Source organism: Diorhabda carinulata, chromosome X (assembly GCF_026250575.1).
Source record: "Diorhabda carinulata isolate Delta chromosome X, icDioCari1.1, whole genome shotgun sequence".
NCBI lineage: Eukaryota > Metazoa > Arthropoda > Insecta > Coleoptera > Chrysomelidae > Diorhabda > Diorhabda carinulata.
In genome coordinates this window covers 33,605,435-33,623,017 of record NC_079472.1, presented here as the reverse complement: position 1 = coordinate 33,623,017, position 17,583 = coordinate 33,605,435, and the positions used below count along the sequence as shown (strand labels likewise).

The following is a 17,583-nucleotide window of genomic DNA, read 5'->3' as shown; positions in this document are numbered from 1 at the left end:
TGGTAAGTTTTCAAAATGCAAATATCTGAATCTCATAGTAATTAATATCATTTTTATGAACATGGGACCTCCGTGCTTTCCGAATTGTAAAACAAAAAAACCGACTATTCGACTATAGGTATTTCAGCAGTTGAGGTTGATATTATCATTTTGTGGGAAAGTCTAATTTTGTTGACGAGGTTCCTCCATCTTCATCTGTTATTCTCTATATCCGGAGCCCCTTTCCATGTTAAGTTCTTCTATATGACCGTAAGGTCTGTCCCTTTTCCTTTTGCCTATTTTATTATAATTTAATGTTTGCCTGGTTATGTTTTTCGCAACTCTCCGTAGTGTATGACCTATCCCTTTACATTTTCACTTCATAATCGTTACGTCTATTTTCTCTCCTTCAATTTTTATCCAAATACGTTTATTACTTATCCTGTTCGGCTAAAAAATTTTGTATTTAACTAGTGGGCATTAGTTAATGAACTATTGAATTCTCCGAAATTATTATATATCCAAGGTTTGGTCCAAATAACAAAACTGATTATATATTGAACTGAAACAGTCTTAGTTTTGTTGTTCTTGAAGACCATATTCTTCTTTCGATGTCATTTTCAGTAACTCCTTTTGTACTTTGTACAAACTTGCTCGACTCAATCTATTCTTTCTACATAGATGGCACTTTTTATATCGGTTTTACTTTGTTTTTTTGCTATTTATATTAGTCCTACTGGTATTGTAAATGTTAAACGAAGTTGGCGACGTAATAAATCTCCGCGTACAAGACGAGAAATGAGCTAAAATTCGGAGGAGAGTTAACGAACTATCTAATGCGCAAGTCAAACCAAACAGTACATGTTCAAATATCGGAATGATCAGGAATCGATTCTCAAATGGTCCATGTTGGGGAACTGGTTCAATAAATCGGTACCAGTTTGTTGGAACGCGTATTTCTTCCAGAAATCAACATAATAAGAAAATTTGTTAGCTCTAACATCTTCAAGTTGAGAATAGCATTTCACCTAAGGAAGCAGATAAATTAAAACTAATGATTATTTAAATACTTTATTCAACAATTATTTGTAAGGGACAAAATTCTGCTTTTGGCGATTCCCTTTGCGGTATTCTGGGAATAAAGCCATATCTGGGTAAACTTTTAATTGTAAATTCATGGATTCGTCTGTATAAGGCTCATATGGATTCTTTGAATACCTATCATTATCTGTCATTGGAGCAATGTTTATGTTGACCAATAAAGGTTTCCGCACTGTAGCCACAATATCTCCAGATTCTGGTTTTGCTTGATTGTCAACATTTGGAACATACCGATCAAATGCAGCATTTAAATTAGGATAGTTGATGAACTGTGATTGATAGCCATTTTTCATCAGCTTAGGTACTCTCGTAACTGTTTCCCTATCAGAATTATTTATGTAATATTGATGTATCGGTATGGGAAGTTTGTTAAATTTTTGAAAGTCCTTCCAAGCAGGTGGTGAAAATCTAACATGGTCATTAGCTAACAGATTAACTTCGCTGATATCACGTGGTTTGAAAGAATAAAGTTGATCAGGTGAAGCATAGGAAACGAAATTTGTACTGGCAGACTTCGGTTCTTCTTCACCAATTAAATAGCTGTTTCCATTCTCGGGTTTCGCACGTTTGTTCGGTAAGTAAGATATTATTTCTTTGATATTTCTTGGATATTGATGCTGTTTATAATAATTTATTCGGGGGGATATTTGTCTACTTTTCTTCGTGGTAGAAGGGGAAGTTGGTGTAACCGTGGTGAACTCTTGAGGTGGTGCTCCTACTACGTTCACTTCAAACGGTCTTCCAGGTTCTTTTATCGATTCTACGATAACAGTTTGTGCATCTGTTGTTGAAACATCGAATGATTCACTCAAAAATAATAGTATATATGCAACCTACAATATAGGAAAATAGTTATCCAGAAATTGGTGAATTTGCTTTTATCTTTGATATTCGAGCAGATTTTTTCACGAAACATTGAAAGGATGTAAAGAAGTATAAGCCACCGAAAGAAAAATTTGGGTATGATCTAGCTGTAGTAGTCACTCATTAATATACAGCTTAATATACAGCTTACTAAGTTTATTCATATTATAAATGTGACCAGTTATAAGGTAGAATTTTAGAAAGGTCCTTTCCAGATTTATCTCCTTTAGAAGACATTAACTTTCCTAAATATAGTACCGTAAACTGCAAGCTTGTTAAAGTATGAAAATAACGTTGTATGTGTTATGCAGAATCGGCACATGGACTCCTTCTGTCGAAGGTATCTATTTGAGACGTCTATTTAGCTCATAATTCCTTGTTTTTCAGGTCAAAATAAGTTTCGATCTGCTTCTGATACAAGTTTACTAGTACTGCCTTCAATTTTGGCGATTGTTCTGATATGAATTGATTCGATAGTAACCATAACCTAGATTAATACTTTACTCATTTTTCAGATGTCGCAATTATTGTTTTGAGCTTATCACTCTCGTCTCTGGGTACCCAGTATGCTTAGAAAGTATACATAGTCTCATACTAGCTTGAAATTAAGGCCGTTTTCTATTAAGGCTAATGTAAGATAAGAGAAAAAAATGATCGAATATCAAATATTGTGAGACAAATACATACCGTTAAAATTAGAGCAGATCCAACAATAACACAAGCACAAACGATCAAAAGGCACTTCTTCTGGTTGACTGTTATGTCTTTGTACAATCCAAAATCAGATGATCTTTGATTACGTCTCATTGTTGTTATTATTATATTTTAATGTGGACTTTTGTCACAAACATTATAGCAAGTGAAAATGCGCTTCTGTTCTTGAAAATTTTTGTACCGTAAAATGGTACGGTGGTATTATTAATAATTGATAATTGTCGGAGATGTTTTAAATGATGTCGTGTGTTTTCATTTTTTACGCTTTCATAAAAACAGAAATAAACCTTAATTCTCGTAAAATACATTTAAAATATCCTCTAGAAAAAAATGTAAATAAGTTTTATAACGTCGTATTAGAATATGATAAAAATAATATGATTAATCTCACTAGTTTACACGGTTTTGATACCCCGGTTTTTAGTATTATCCTTATTCTATCCCCAAATGTTCCTTAAAACTTCAAATTTCAATAAAAACGCTTTCCTTCCTATTCATCACTCTTACTTTACATAATTTTTACTTTGCTTCATTTCCCAAAAACTCTTCAACAATTTTTTCAACCAACGCAACGTCAGAGTCGGATTTCCCAATAGGCCCGGGCCTATGGACGCAAGGCGTACGGAGTTCATGTTTGTAGGCCTTAAATTTGAAGCAGCGGCAATGACGGGGATGTTCAATGGGTTGAATAATTTTGTTCCAGTTCCTCAAACGTTAGTCTACTATTTAATACTTAAAACTTTTATTCGTGTTTGAACACGACATTTTGTTAATTGTGAATTCTTCAAAAAATTTCTCCTGCATCCGAACAAAAAAACGGACCGTGTGTACAATGCCTAAATAATCGTCGATAAAGTGTATTTCTGTATAGAAACGAACGATTTGGATGCAGTGTCCTATATTTTTTGTATGCAGTTATAATGCAAATGTTACTTTTTTTAATAGTTATGTTAATAAATTTCGAAAGCATCAAATTTAATAATCTGTTTTCTCTGTCTATTTTCTGTTATCAAAAAAAGTTTGATTTTTTCAAATTTTTGTATGAAACATTCGTATTTTTAGTAAGTATTTACGAAATTAAAGGGCTGTGCAATAATAGTATAGAGAGTCTTCCAAGGAAAGTGAATCCGTCTCTAGGAGAGGTTGAAAAACTGTAACATAATTGGGATTTGCTGAGTAGAAATCTTCGTAACGCCATCTGTATTCAAAATAAAATCGAGAGAAAATTATACACAATTCTAATTCTAATCAAATTTTATTCTAGATTTTTCTTGTTTAAGTAACGTATGAGAGTCAGATATAGAAACAAATTCATGGGATGCATCAGTTTCCAAAATATATTCGTATAAATTTTGTTTAACTTGAATACTCTTGTTGTTTTTCTGTTTCTTATGTGATCTTTTTTTGAAACATCCTGTATACTATACGAAATATATCTGCAAACGTCCAATATTATTCAGTTCTTTTTATTTATTACTATTTCTCTGACAGTATTGATATCAAACACAAGACACTTCATCATTCCAAGTTAATTATAAAATATTTTTATTTTGTTATTAATATTTATTTTTATGATAAATTCATAATATTCTTTAATAATGACGTATTTATCGATATAAACAGTGCCTTTGATTAATCTGTAACGGATGAGACTGCGACAAAGAACTTTTTATCTATAACGCTGAAAATTTGTAACAAACAACTATGGGAATATTATGAAAGTTGATTTGAAAATATGGTTTCTCATAACATAGTTTCGATTTGATGACGAGTTGTGAAAACAAACTATTATCTCTTTCTACATTCTATTTAGATTTATACAGGGTTAATAATAAGTAAATTGTAGCTACACGATAAGAAAATAATTACATGGAATTAGGTATAAACATCTACAATTAAAGCTAAAATTATACAAAAAGGATTTTTTACTTCCTATGAGTTATTATCTGATTTAAACATTCTGTTATAGCGAATATCACTGTACCATGACTACCACGTAGTCTCGAATTGAATCCGCTTGATTTTCATATAAAATGAAATAATGGTTGACTTTGGATCACGAGACATGATATTAAATTCAGGATGCAGTTATTTTAATACGAAATAATGGGATCATTTTCCACTATAAAGCTAAAAAAATACTATTAAGTTTGAAATAAATTAATTCAACTTCAGGCCGTTTTTTGAGGAACAAAACGTTGTGAATGTCATAATTATAAACCTACAATTAGTAACAAGTCTCAATACAGCTGTAAACAATGAATTAACAAACTTATTTTTGATTCTGTATTATTAGAATTGCACAAATATAAAATAATTTTCACTAATCTATACTAATATTTACCTCTACTCGATCAAATTATGTTGGTCAGGAATTTTTTCATTGTAGTTTACTAGAAACTGAGCCGAAAATATTGGAATTAACCGAAACAAGGACTTTTTTAACAGTAAAACATGGAAAAACTTCATTATATGCTATCGCAGTCAAAACTAAATAGATTTCATCGAAAACAGAGGTATCTGAACAAAATGAATCCCAAACATATAACATCACTCAATAAGTCGTGTGACTGACACATAGATGGCGCTGCTATTGTCAAATCCATATGACGTTTATGAAGTACCAACTTTCAAAACAAAAATTTCATGTCAGAAGAAAGTGACAGTCATTTAGGTGAAGTTGTTATTTTTAAAACCATTTCTTATGTATTACTGTTTTTTGATGAAATAAAAAATACGGTACAAGTTTAGCATTTGCTTAAAACTTTCGGACTCTGGTCCATCGACAAGAGGCGTTTGTTATTGGTTTGCTGAATTTAAACGTGGTCGTAGAGACATCGATGATGGTGAACGTTCTGGTCGTCCAATGGAGGTTGTGACTTCATAAAACATCAAAAAAGTCCACAACTGATTATATCTAATCGTAAATTGAAATTGGTTAGATAGCTGAGGTCGTATAGGTATCAGAGGGTAGTGTATTTGACCTTTGACTACGAGAGAGCTTTTTTTAAAGTGGATGCTGCGTTTACTTACAGTCTTTTAAAAACAACAACGTGTTGATGATTCGTAGTAGTGTTTGGCTATGTTCACACGTGGCTTCAGTATTTTGAGATCGACTCTCCAAAAAGGAGAGAAAATCAATAGCGAATACTATTTGTTGGATCGTTTGAATGCGAAAATCAAGGGAAAACGGCCTCATATGTCGAAGAAAAACCACCGTTACACAAAGACAATAAAATGATTCAGAAGTCGATGGCAACGATGGTTAAATTGAAAGAATTGCATTACTGGCTATTCCCTGATTTCAAAAAATGGTCGCTGGTAAGAAATTCAGCTCTAATGATGAAGCAATTGCTGAAACTGATGCTTATTATGAGGCAAAAAACAAATCCTACAAGCACGGCATCGAGATGTTGGAAAGATTATATTGCTTTCTTTTTTTTTGTCAAAAAAATTTATTTTTCTTAGTTAGCCACACGACTTATTGATTGATGTGTTATGATACACATTGAATTATCAAATGTAAAAATACACCGCAAAATAAAATATCAGAAACCAAAAATTAACTCATTTTAAGTATATGTTTAAAGTATGAAAAGGATTTGAGATTTATGAGTACTTCAAAATTAAAATTAAGAACAAACAACAACAAAATTTTAATTGATAGAATCAGAAACAGTATGATGTACTTACCCTGAAGAATTTATAATTGAAAAGAAACGTCTCGGATTTACAGTCGACGGTAACTTGCATCGGCGCTGATGTAACGTTGCACATTCCACCGAGCCACATTAAAATGGTACAACAAAATAAAGTAGCGATTAAAGAGAGCATAACTCCAAAGTCGTACATCGTACTTTCTGGCGTGATTCCGAATGCTTGTTCGAATATGAAAGATCCAGATCTCCAATTCATAATTCCGGCGACGTAAAAAATCAAAAAATATATTTTATGAAGCAACCAATTAACGCACTTGGTAGCAATACTTTTCGATGGTCTCTCAACTAGTAAATTGTGGAAAAACTTCTGACTCATCGCGAAAACGAAATGTATAAATATCGATAAAGCGAAACTTTCGTACATGGGAAAATATTCGCCGTATATATCCAGAAGAGTCCACGTGCCCGTCCAACAAGCGACGATGAAAAAACATAATACAGTACTCGATAAAAAGATATCTACGTATTTCAAGATTTTCCATTTGAAATTTTCGTCGTGACTCGAAGATACTGAATATTCAAGAAGAGGGTCTTGAGGTTCTGCTGCTTCTACATCACGACCAGCTGCCATTTTCATGTTAGTTTCATTGTTTTTTCGCTACCTGTAAATGAAAAGGATAAGATAATACACAAATAGAATTTTTGACAAACGAATTGATTTTCAGAAAGTTTGAGGTTTTGCTTGTTTAAAACTAGTTTAAACTTAAAATAAAATTACTTTTTTCGATTGTTTTTTTCTACGAATAAGTAAAAAATGTATCTAATCAATCAATGTTATTCACTATCTAATCGGTCGGTGTAAATTTCCATGTTGTTCATGAAAAGATGTTCCTAATACATTCGTTTTGAAATATGTATCAAAACTAATTTGGAACCAGATATCAAAGTCAATTGTTACTAATATTATTATTCTAAGTAATTATAGCAGTATGCCGGAAATAACAAAAAAACTTGTAGGTTGAAACTAATTGGGAAAGGAAGAGAATAGAACAAAAATGGAAGGAAAAATAATTTTATTCGATCTAAGGTTGGAAAGTAGAAGGGGTAGAGTTTTTTAGTTTAAAAAAAAAACGATTTATCTCTATTTGTGGTGAAACTGAAAGGCCTATGAAAAGAAGTTTAATGGGAAAGTTGCAGATAATAAGAAATTCTACAAATTTTGTAGACCTCAAAGATTATGCGGAAAATACAAAGAACCCGGTTTTTGGATTGATATTTTTTTAAGATGGAAATTTACCTTTCCATCCTCCACATACACTGTAATTTTTTCGATTTGATTTAAAATATTTATTATTGAATCTTATATCGACTAGCACCCTAATTTTCAGTCGAAAATTCTAACGTCAAAATATTGATTTTTGATGATATTCGGTGAGCTCTTTGTTACTTGAATTTTCTACTCTCTGATGGGAGTGAAAAATATACTGAAAATGCAAAAAAAAGGAAAAGAACTCGAATCCGAAAATATTATTTACAATTTTTAGCTATTTATAAAAAACTTATGCTTTATTTATTTATGTTTATTAATGTAATATGGAATCTCAAGTTTTTCCAGTAGCTAAAATGTAAAATAACTAGAAATTTGTGAATTTGTGAACATGGAAAAATTAGTCATTGTTATGTGATACAATACTTTTATTTGAAATGCCTTAGCTGGACTAGATTCTACTCTGAGTAAGTACTCCTTTGTTATCAACAGTAAAATATAGGTTAGTGAGTTTAAATGAGGCCTTACAACCTGCGAAGATCAGAATCGCAGTGATCTACCAAATGAAGTGACGACTCCAGAAATGTTGAAGAAAATCCATAAAGCGGTACTGGATGATCATCGACTGACTATCAGACATAGTAGACATTTCAAAAAGTGCGGTACATCGCATATTAACTAAAAATTCGGACATGAGAAAGCTATGTCGGCAAGATGAGCGCCACGTTTGCTCACAATGAAACAAAAACAGCGTCGTGGAGAGATGTTTCCATCGGATGTTTGCCAATTTTTCACAGAAATAAAACCAAATTTTTGCACCGTTTCATAACCATAGGCTCATCACTTCACGAAAAAAAACATCAGTTAAAAAATGGACTGAAAAGGGAGAACCGGCCTCAAAGACCGTTACATCTGCAGACAAGGCCATAACGTCGGTTTTTTGGGATGCGCCTGGCGTACCTTTGAAAAAGAAAAAACTATATATTATCGTAACGTTTGAGCGAAGAAATCAATCTAAAACGCATTTGGCTGAAAAGAAAGTTTGATTTCATCAAGACAATGCACCCTATTCTCCAGATTTACCCTCTTTCGGCTCTGTTCCCAGCCTTGAAAAAATGGCTCGTTGGTCAAAGATTTTCCAACAATGAAGAGATGATGTCGGTAGTTAATCGCTATTTTGAAGAGATGACGATTCTTATTATAAAAAGGGTATCGAACCGTGTATAGAGCTAAAAGAAGATTGCGTTGAAAAATTTTACAAAATTTTTGTGTTTCCTTTCTTTGCCAATCCTCGTATATCTTCGAATTTCCTAAACGTCACCTTTGTTCATTCGATGAGGTTGGATAAATTCATAGAAATCTGATAGATCTTTTACTATATCTTCATCCCCATGTGTTTTATTAATCAATATCATTCATAGAGAGAGACTCGTTTATTTTTACGAGTTGTGGGGACATTTTTATATCGGAAGTGAAGGTTTCAAAAATGACTTTGTGGTGGATTTCAGTAGAATAATGTGGTATCGACTAAAACAGTGGAAGGAAAAAGGAAAAAGAAATTGTGTGGATGAATCATACAGCTTTTTAGAGCTTTTTAAATTATTTTAAGTAAACTAGCGGCTACAGCTGCGACCTATCGGCCATTGGTTTGGTGAACGGGTCAGTTTTTTTAAACTATAATTCATTATAAGATCAATCGTATGAAAATCAACATTTACTTCGTACCAGCATGTACATCTGATTCTCAAAATCATTATATAGGGTTCAAAGTTGAAAAATATATAAATAAATTCTAAATATGGCTTAAGAACAATAAAAATAAGTGGATATATGATAAATACATGCTAAAATAATAAAATATGTAACCTGATATATAATTTTCGTTCCATAATTGAAGATCACTAACACAAACTGTTAAATTTTGAACAGAATCTAACGATAACTATATTTTGTTATTCCAACAATCGATGATCTCTTAACGAAACTATGGAATAATTCCAGTTTTAGTATCTCGCGTTATTGACACTTCAAATTTGTTTAACAATGATTACAAAACAAATACAAGCAATTACTGCCTACCGTAAGGCGATCAAAGTTCTTGAAATGAGAAATTTTCTACAGTTTTACTAGTTTCTGAAATTAATTGTTAGAAAATCAGTGTATCGGTTAATGAGATGGATTTTTACTTTATTGTGAGAAAACAAAGGTTGTTATGCATAGAGAAAATCATAATTTTGTTTTTGAAACCATAAAAATCAACATTTGGAACTATGGCATGCGAGTGATGAAATTAAAATGTCAAAAATTATAGTTAAAAAAAAGCTAAGAAAGGTTTTTAGTAATAATAAAAATATGTATTGGCTTCAGATTAAAATTACTGTCACTACAGTAGAACCTCCCTAATCCGCCCCTTTTGGGGCTGGGGGTGCGGTCGAAACGCGAATTATCAGAATATAGTCATTACATACTTAGGTTATATCATTATATACATTATATACATATTAGTAAATCTTAGATTTTACATTATTTAGTCAGCTATAGATTTTTCTTTAGCAAATAATATTCTAGCTGCTATTTTCCTCCATTTTTCGATTCACAAAATGTCATAGTTGTTGAGATTGATTCTGCTCTATATAATATCAATACCATATCAAACGCGTTCTTGGCATCAGTGTTTGAAATCGGGGGGCTCGTCACTATCACCATCCGATTCCTCGATACAGTTTCTTCACCATTATTCTCCAAAACAACGGTAATAATCTGGTAGGCATTGAGTTCCCTACTAGTCTTTATAACATCCGACAATCGACTCCTCAACTTAATTTTCAAGGACATTCGGTTGTATGGTTTGTAGGTATTTAAAATGATTTTGAGACGTTGTTTGGTTCATTTACGATCCAACCATAGCTTCCGACCAAAGCTTACGCAAAGATTTTCAAAAAGCGTAAGGTTCAGGGAAATATTAAAGTAGCAATTAATTTTATAAATATAAATTTGAAAATCCAAATGTTTTTTAAATGATTCATATCGATAATACTATAGTCGGATCAACCGGGGTGGCGGACTAGCCAAGGGCGGACGAAAAGGGTTCTACTCTAAGTCTTCCTTTTCTTTTATTTTCTTTACCTAACTCGCTCAAAATTGTTATTGAAATTCGGGACTGGATATCAATCGTTATAATTTTTCACTTACTCGTATGTCTAAAAATATATTTTTCACTTTTTACTAACTACAGATCTGTTGATGGTTGTATCTCGATTTTGTAAGTCTGAAACTGCGCGCTCACGTAGTTCGCCCACAAACTCGCCCATTTTTGGATTGAATTTTTGCATTTTCGTTACTGTTTGTCTGAATTTAATCTTATAGCTCAAAGAATGGCAAAATCGAGACCAAAACGTAGTTACAAACATACAGGTAACACTAATAAGACCTTTTAATAATTTAATATTTCAGCTATTAAAATTTAAGCCTCAAATATTGAAATCCAACCTATATCACAAGACGGAATATACCTCGTTACTGACTGTTTCATTTAAAAATTATTTGACGGCTTTATTCAACATTATAATAACAATTTAACACAATCAAGTGACTACAGTTGCTTATACAACAAAATTGGTGACATCGGAGAGACGCAAGGTCTAAAATTCAATATCGCAAAGACCAAATTCATGATATGCAGCAGGCAACTCCACAACGGCACAACCCTAGAACTTGATGGACGCCAAATTGAACGGGTCTCTAAATTCAAATACCTTAGAGTATTATTACAGAGGATCTAAGCCAGGACTGCAAAATAGAGTACCGAATAGAGATTGCCCGGGAAAATTTTTATAATATGAGATCATATCTCTGCAACGACTTTGTGACTCAGAAATATTCGAAACTGGATCGGCATTAGAGGAGCCGATGAAGTTTTTCGTTTGGCAGACAACTCTACAGTTTTTGTCATAGTGATCGCCAACTGCAGGGAGACCGGACAAGGCACATGAAAGAAGATTCTTGTAGTATTTGGTCTATACCAGTTCCTTGTACTTACCTTTGTCACACTCATTTATTCAGTTGTGATATCACGAAAACTTCATTACTTTATAAGTAATTTGAGAAAAATTCCAAGTGCAAAAAAATTATGTCGAGCTACGAGTGGAAATAATAATCGATTTTTTTCGATTGCTCGAATGGCATTCGTTACGATTATATGGTGAACGAACTGATAATAATAAATAATTTATTTCGTATTAATATTGAATGTACTATTGAACCGTTCATTTTGATAATAGCATAAGTCAATTTATTTTTAAATTGATGAATGATGTTTCCTCAGATAGGGTATACAACTCTTGTCGATTCAAATGTTCATTTTTTAGAGTCCAGCCTTGCTTTGTTGAAGAATAATTTCTAGCATAATTTTAGTTTTGGAAAATTGTGATCAGGGTTGTGCCAAAAATAAGGTTCCCAATAAGCTACAGCTTCGAGATCAGAACGGAGTAGAAGACAGGATGTGATTGTCCTTGTTGAATGTGTTCCTGAAGCTTCCTATGGCACAAAGAGCAACGCCTTGACTGTGCTCGTGAATTTTTTCACCAATGTGATATGGTAAACAACAAGGACGAGTTATTGTACTCTATCGTCACTGAAGTTGAGACACACCGGAAACAAAACAAAAATTTTGTCAGTGCTATCGCTTTGGCTCACTGCCACCAAAAAAATTCAAACAAACACAGTCGGTAGATTATGGCGACTGTGTTTTGGAATCGCCGGAGAGGACCTCTGACGTTGATTCTTCAAAAAACTCGACCCCGCGTCACTTATCAAACACGGGAGATTTTGTAAAAAATTGGGTGGACTGTTATGCCCCATACACACAGGTGGAAAATACTTCAATAGCGACGATGAAGTCCGAGTAGAGGTCATACGCTTCCTCAACGGATTGGTGGAAGACTTCTCCGACTTGTGAAAACAAAAGCTGGAACACTGTCCTCAACAGTATGTTGAAAAAAATGGACGCTATGTTGAAAAATAAGCAAGTTTTTTAACGATGTATAAATTGATAACAATAAACAATGTTCTCTATTTGTAAAAATATCGAAACTTTAAGTTGGTACAATCCTCGTAAAAAACATTATAAACGGCAAAAAGTTATTGAGATAAGTTGCTTACGATTTGAATGTCTTTACTTTTCCCATATTTTATAAAAAAACACCTGTTATTTTTTTTGATCTCAGCCTGCCGAATGATTCAAAAAAATTCTTTTATATTTTAATTTTATTAAATTAGAATATAAGCAAAAAGTATTTGAAGATATAGATTACAATAGCTAAAATATATGCAGGTATTTAAAAATTTCAAGCATTTCAAATTACTAAACCACTTATTTGCCACTCCATCTCAATCAATCTAGTTGAATGATTTTTTATGAGATAGATCTATGATCTATAGAGAGATTTTCTATTTTATAGATATTTATTTTGAAACTTTACATTTACAATTCCATTAATTCAGTTTTAACTTTTGTAAGTGTGTGTGGATTGGTAGCAATTTTAGCAGCTCTCGATATTTATCAAATACTATCCTATAAAAATTTTTTAATTTAAAAAAAAGTGAGAACAAAAACTGTTTTTGTTTTAAGCAAAACCTCAAAATAAAAGAATTTATGATGAGAGATTGGAAGGTCTCTAAACATTATCGAAATTTCTCATTATATTGAAAAAAATTTCTAAATAGTTCCTTTATATATTAATATAAAATAACTCAATTCAAACATTTTGGAGTTCAACCTTGAGGGCACTGAATTCAATGAAAAGAACCTATTTAAAACTTAAAACTTAAAACTATAAAATAAATTTTAGCAATATAAGATTTTTTATTAGTAGACCTCACGATAGTTCGGGAGGCGAATAGTGGATTTTTCAGGTTAAAATATTGGGGGTTGATTTTATTGTTTTAAGACTAAATTTAACTAATCTGACGATAAGTTCTTGACGACGCCGAGTTATAGGGTCGCGAACTTGTAAAGAAAAACGTTAATTCGGCATTCTCGATCATGTTTTTTTTATTTTGAAGAATATAATCTAAAACTTACTAAAAAATACAAAATCTGCCGGTTTCCGCATGACCGGATGTGTGGAGGAGCCATTTCGACTTCCGAAAAACGCGTTGCGGCATATAAGTCGCGAACGATACATTTTACAAAAAAAAAGTTTAAATAAAAAAAGGTAATTTTATTTTAGACAAAAAAGGTCTCTTTACATTTTTGTCCAAAGCTAAAACTTTTGGACTTAAAGCATCATGAAAACTCAAATTCTCGATTTTTTGAGTATATCTCGTAAACGGAGGGTGTTAAAAAAATTGATATGAAACAACGATGATTGATTTGTGTAACTTTTATTATATCTCAAATTTTTTTTCCTAAAGCTTCTCGACAATTTTCGTGTAATTTACGCGTATCTGTATACAAAAGTATTATTAACATGCACAGTTTAATTTATTTATATTATTCAATTGCCTGTTGATTCTCAAATTATACCGTAAGCAAAACGAAGCGAAGTGACGAATTGAAGCAAAAAAGAAAAATGTGCCATAAACATGTAATACAGACTAAGCGCTTTACAGAAATATGTCGTCCAGTATTTTTCCTTTATTTCGCAACATTGATGGTGGGGAAGGAAGCGGTAAAAGGGAATTTTCAGTACACCCTAATATATACTAATACTAATAATATATATACTACATATCATCTACATTTACGTTGGTTGTATCTATCGCTTTATTGTCATTCTTAAATTCCCCGTTTTATCAGGGAGAAAGAAAAGAAAAAAAGATACAAAAAAACTTTTTTCCGTCAGATTAAGAAAATATGCTTTCAGGATATCGAGATAAACCTCCCCTATGAAAATCTGACGCGCTCGAGTATTTCAAAAGAACTTTTTTTTGGATTTTCAAAAATTCGTCGTAACTTATCGTCATGCCGAAATCAGTTTTTTTAAAGGGAGCTTCCTTGGGACCTACTTAACACCCTTTCGAAAATTTTTATATATACCCACCCCCACTACGCAAACCGGCAGATTAGTATACCGTGACGCGCTCGAGAATGCCCAAGTAACTGTTTTTTTTAACATTTTTGAAAAACTGTACACGCCATACCCACCGCTAAAATGGTTTTTCCCATACGAGCTTTTTTTTAAGAAATTACATTATGTTTCGATTTTAATAGGTCTCGACGGTGCTCGAGAATGTCGCCATTTAGCCACCACGCCTCCCTAACTACTAGTTCTTGACACCCACTACAATTTTACCTGTTAAGGCTTTGTTTTAGTCCGTTTGGTTTGGCTCTAAAACTCTTCCGCAATGAAAAGGGAGATTTACTTTACCAAATCTGTCAGATTTGTCTTCTGACGTCAGAAATTACATGAAATTACCTCACTTCATAGTAAATAGTGAAAAAACAACATAATATTAAATAATGTGGTTTCTTTTATGTGAAACTCAATTAATAAGGGGAATAAAATGTGAGTAGGTTCTTAATTGATTCCTAAATATTAACTACACTTAATAAGATCATTCTCTTCAATGTCAGCAAGATGGAAGCTTTAATAAAATGACTACACGCTTGCTGTAATTTATTAAGTCAGAAAATTGGATTGTGTGGGGTTATTGAAAGAAGATCGTCCTTGTGGAAGCATACTTGAGTTTGACCGGTAGATATCATCTGTCAAAATTTCATATAAATTTGACAGATAGATGATTTGTTTTAATTTCGAATGGTGTTGCGGGTTGAGAATGCAAAATAAAACTGTCCAAGAGTTTTATTAAAATGCCAACGTTTCGAACTTTTCTTTGATCTTTATCAAGCCTAAAAATACATGGTACATAATAACTTGAACGTTGATGAAGATAAACAAGTAAACAAAAAATTGTGGAATTAGAAGTAAATTTATTTCAATATTTTTTACTATTTTCGTTTTCGGGTAAATATAGGGGAAATGGAATTCCGAATTATAATTAAATTTTATTTTTTACGTCGATAAAAAGCTAAAGAAACTAAAGAAAAAAGTACGTTTTTAAAACTGGAAGCTCACTGGATTAAGTGTGTAGAGTTACAAAAAAATTATGCTAAAAAATACTTTTCACAGTAAATGTTTTGAAAAGTTACTGTTTCGTGAAATCGCCATCGCCAACTCAATTGAACAAAATAAAAAGAAAATTGGGAAATAAAATAACAAAAGAATTGAGTTGAAAGGAAATTACATACAAGTGGAAAATGATAAAAAAAGACCGAAAAGTGTGTATAATGATAAATATGTTGAAAATTTTTGTCAATATATTCACAAAATTTAGAGATATGTTTTACTTATACGGCAAATCTTATTTACAGAATCTGAAAATGGTTAAAATGTTTATCCAAATGAAATACGAGTTATAACAAAAACTATAGACACTTTAGTGAAATGTGATTTGTGAATTCTCGAATTTCGAGTCACCAAAAAACTATCCACATCCGCTTAATTACCAGATTTAGTACCACGCAACTTCATTAATTTATGACTGCTACGGTATTTATATTTAGATTTGTCATCACGCATTCAAAGTCACTCTACTTAAGCTCTCTTTAAGTTATTCTCAAACATGACTTATACCGTTCATTCCCGATGTTTTTATAGGTTTTTTTCCTCATATCTCTATCTCTAAGTTGTACGTTTTGGTCTAAGAACAGGCACTAAATCAAGCCCTTCCATTTGAGATATGATATGAGTGAATTGGTTGAGTTTGAAGGGAATTAACTTCACTTTCAAATTTTCCTGAGATTTTCCTCCACTCATTGCAGTATATCTCGATATCTAATTGACGTATGTTGTACGTTTTGGTCTAAGAACAGGCACTAAAACAAGCCCTTTCATTTGAGGTATGATATGAGTGAATTAGTTGAGTTTGAAGGGAATTAACTTCACTTTCAAATTTTCCTGAGATTTTCCTCCACTCATTGCAGTATATCTCGATATCTAATTGACGTATGTTGTACGTTTTGGTCTAAGAACAGGCACTAAAACAAGCCCTTTCATTTGAGGTATGATATGAGTGAATTAGTTGAGTTTGAAGGGAATTAACTTCACTATCAAATTTTTTGAGATTTTTCTCCACTCAATGCTGTATATCTCAAATTCTGATTGAGATAATTTATTGGTTTTGATCTAAAAACACTCAGTACATCAAGCCCTTTTAACTGAAATATGATAAGAGTGAATTGGTTGAGCTAAGGAGAGTTAAGCGTGGGCGACATAAGTATTCATTGGTTTTATGTTAAAGCTATAATTATCCACATAGTCATTAATGCGGATCAGCAAAGGCCTTCTCGTAAAAAAGAAAAGTTTTGACACTATTTCAGACATCAAAATTGATTAATCCGAAGCCATTCCTGTTTTGTTACCATTTTGAAATTAATTTTAAGTTTAATGTTGCCACCTCGTATTTTTTTTATTCCAATAAACTAAACTACATTAAGACTAAGATTTGAAGTTTAAAAAAAATATTAATATCATCTATAGAGTTGTCCACACTAAACTATAAAAATTATTTTATTTCAAAGTGTATTTATTTTATAGATTGTGTGATAATTTATAATGTATTTAGAAATATCCCTTTACCTTAATAATGAATGAAAAGATTGTTCACACAACACACAATTAACATTCACTACAGATAGATAATAAAATATTAATGAAACCAAATCTCTTATATACGTATTTTTTATATATGAATTATCTTATATTTTGATGGAAATTGGCTATAATCTTTAAATATTTTCACATAAACAAGGATTGTTTAAACATCCAGATTTAAAGCCATATTTGTTTATTTATCTATAGAATCAATGATTTAATAATAGAAAAGATTTATTATATTACTGATTTTCTTATCTATACCTTTGTAACAAACAGAGAAAAAAAATAATAAATGAGATAAGCTTTCTATTATTTCCTTCACACGATTAATTCATGATAA

The 17,583-nt window shown here is 31.9% G+C and overlaps 1 protein-coding gene and 1 long non-coding RNA gene across 2 annotated transcripts; both read right to left on the bottom strand.

Annotated features, from left to right (window-relative positions):
* Window positions 1–598: 598 nt before the first annotated feature.
* LOC130902500 (uncharacterized) lies at window positions 599–2,751 on the bottom strand. Its single transcript, XM_057814692.1, has 2 exons — window positions 2,632–2,751; window positions 599–1,913 (listed from the first exon to the last, which is right to left on the bottom strand). Exons 1-2 carry the CDS (start codon window positions 2,749–2,751, stop codon window positions 1,062–1,064), a joined length of 972 nt encoding a protein of 323 aa, XP_057670675.1. The 3' UTR covers window positions 599–1,061.
* A 1,695-nt stretch (window positions 2,752–4,446) lies between these two features.
* LOC130901541 (uncharacterized) lies at window positions 4,447–17,289 on the bottom strand. Its single transcript, XR_009060294.1, has 2 exons — window positions 17,226–17,289; window positions 4,447–6,979 (listed from the first exon to the last, which is right to left on the bottom strand). It is a non-coding gene; the product is annotated as an uncharacterized LOC130901541 (long non-coding RNA).
* Between the last annotated feature and the right edge of the window lie 294 nt (window positions 17,290–17,583).

Excerpts from the sequence above, each read along its gene's own strand:
- LOC130902500 (XM_057814692.1), bottom strand. The coding sequence starts at position 2,751 with ATGAGACGTAATCAAAGATCATCTGATTTTGGATTGTACAAAGACATA. Across the intron at positions 1,914-2,631 it reads GATCTGCTCTAATTTTAACG|GTTGCATATATACTATTATT; the intron begins GTATGTATTTGT and ends CCTATATTGTAG.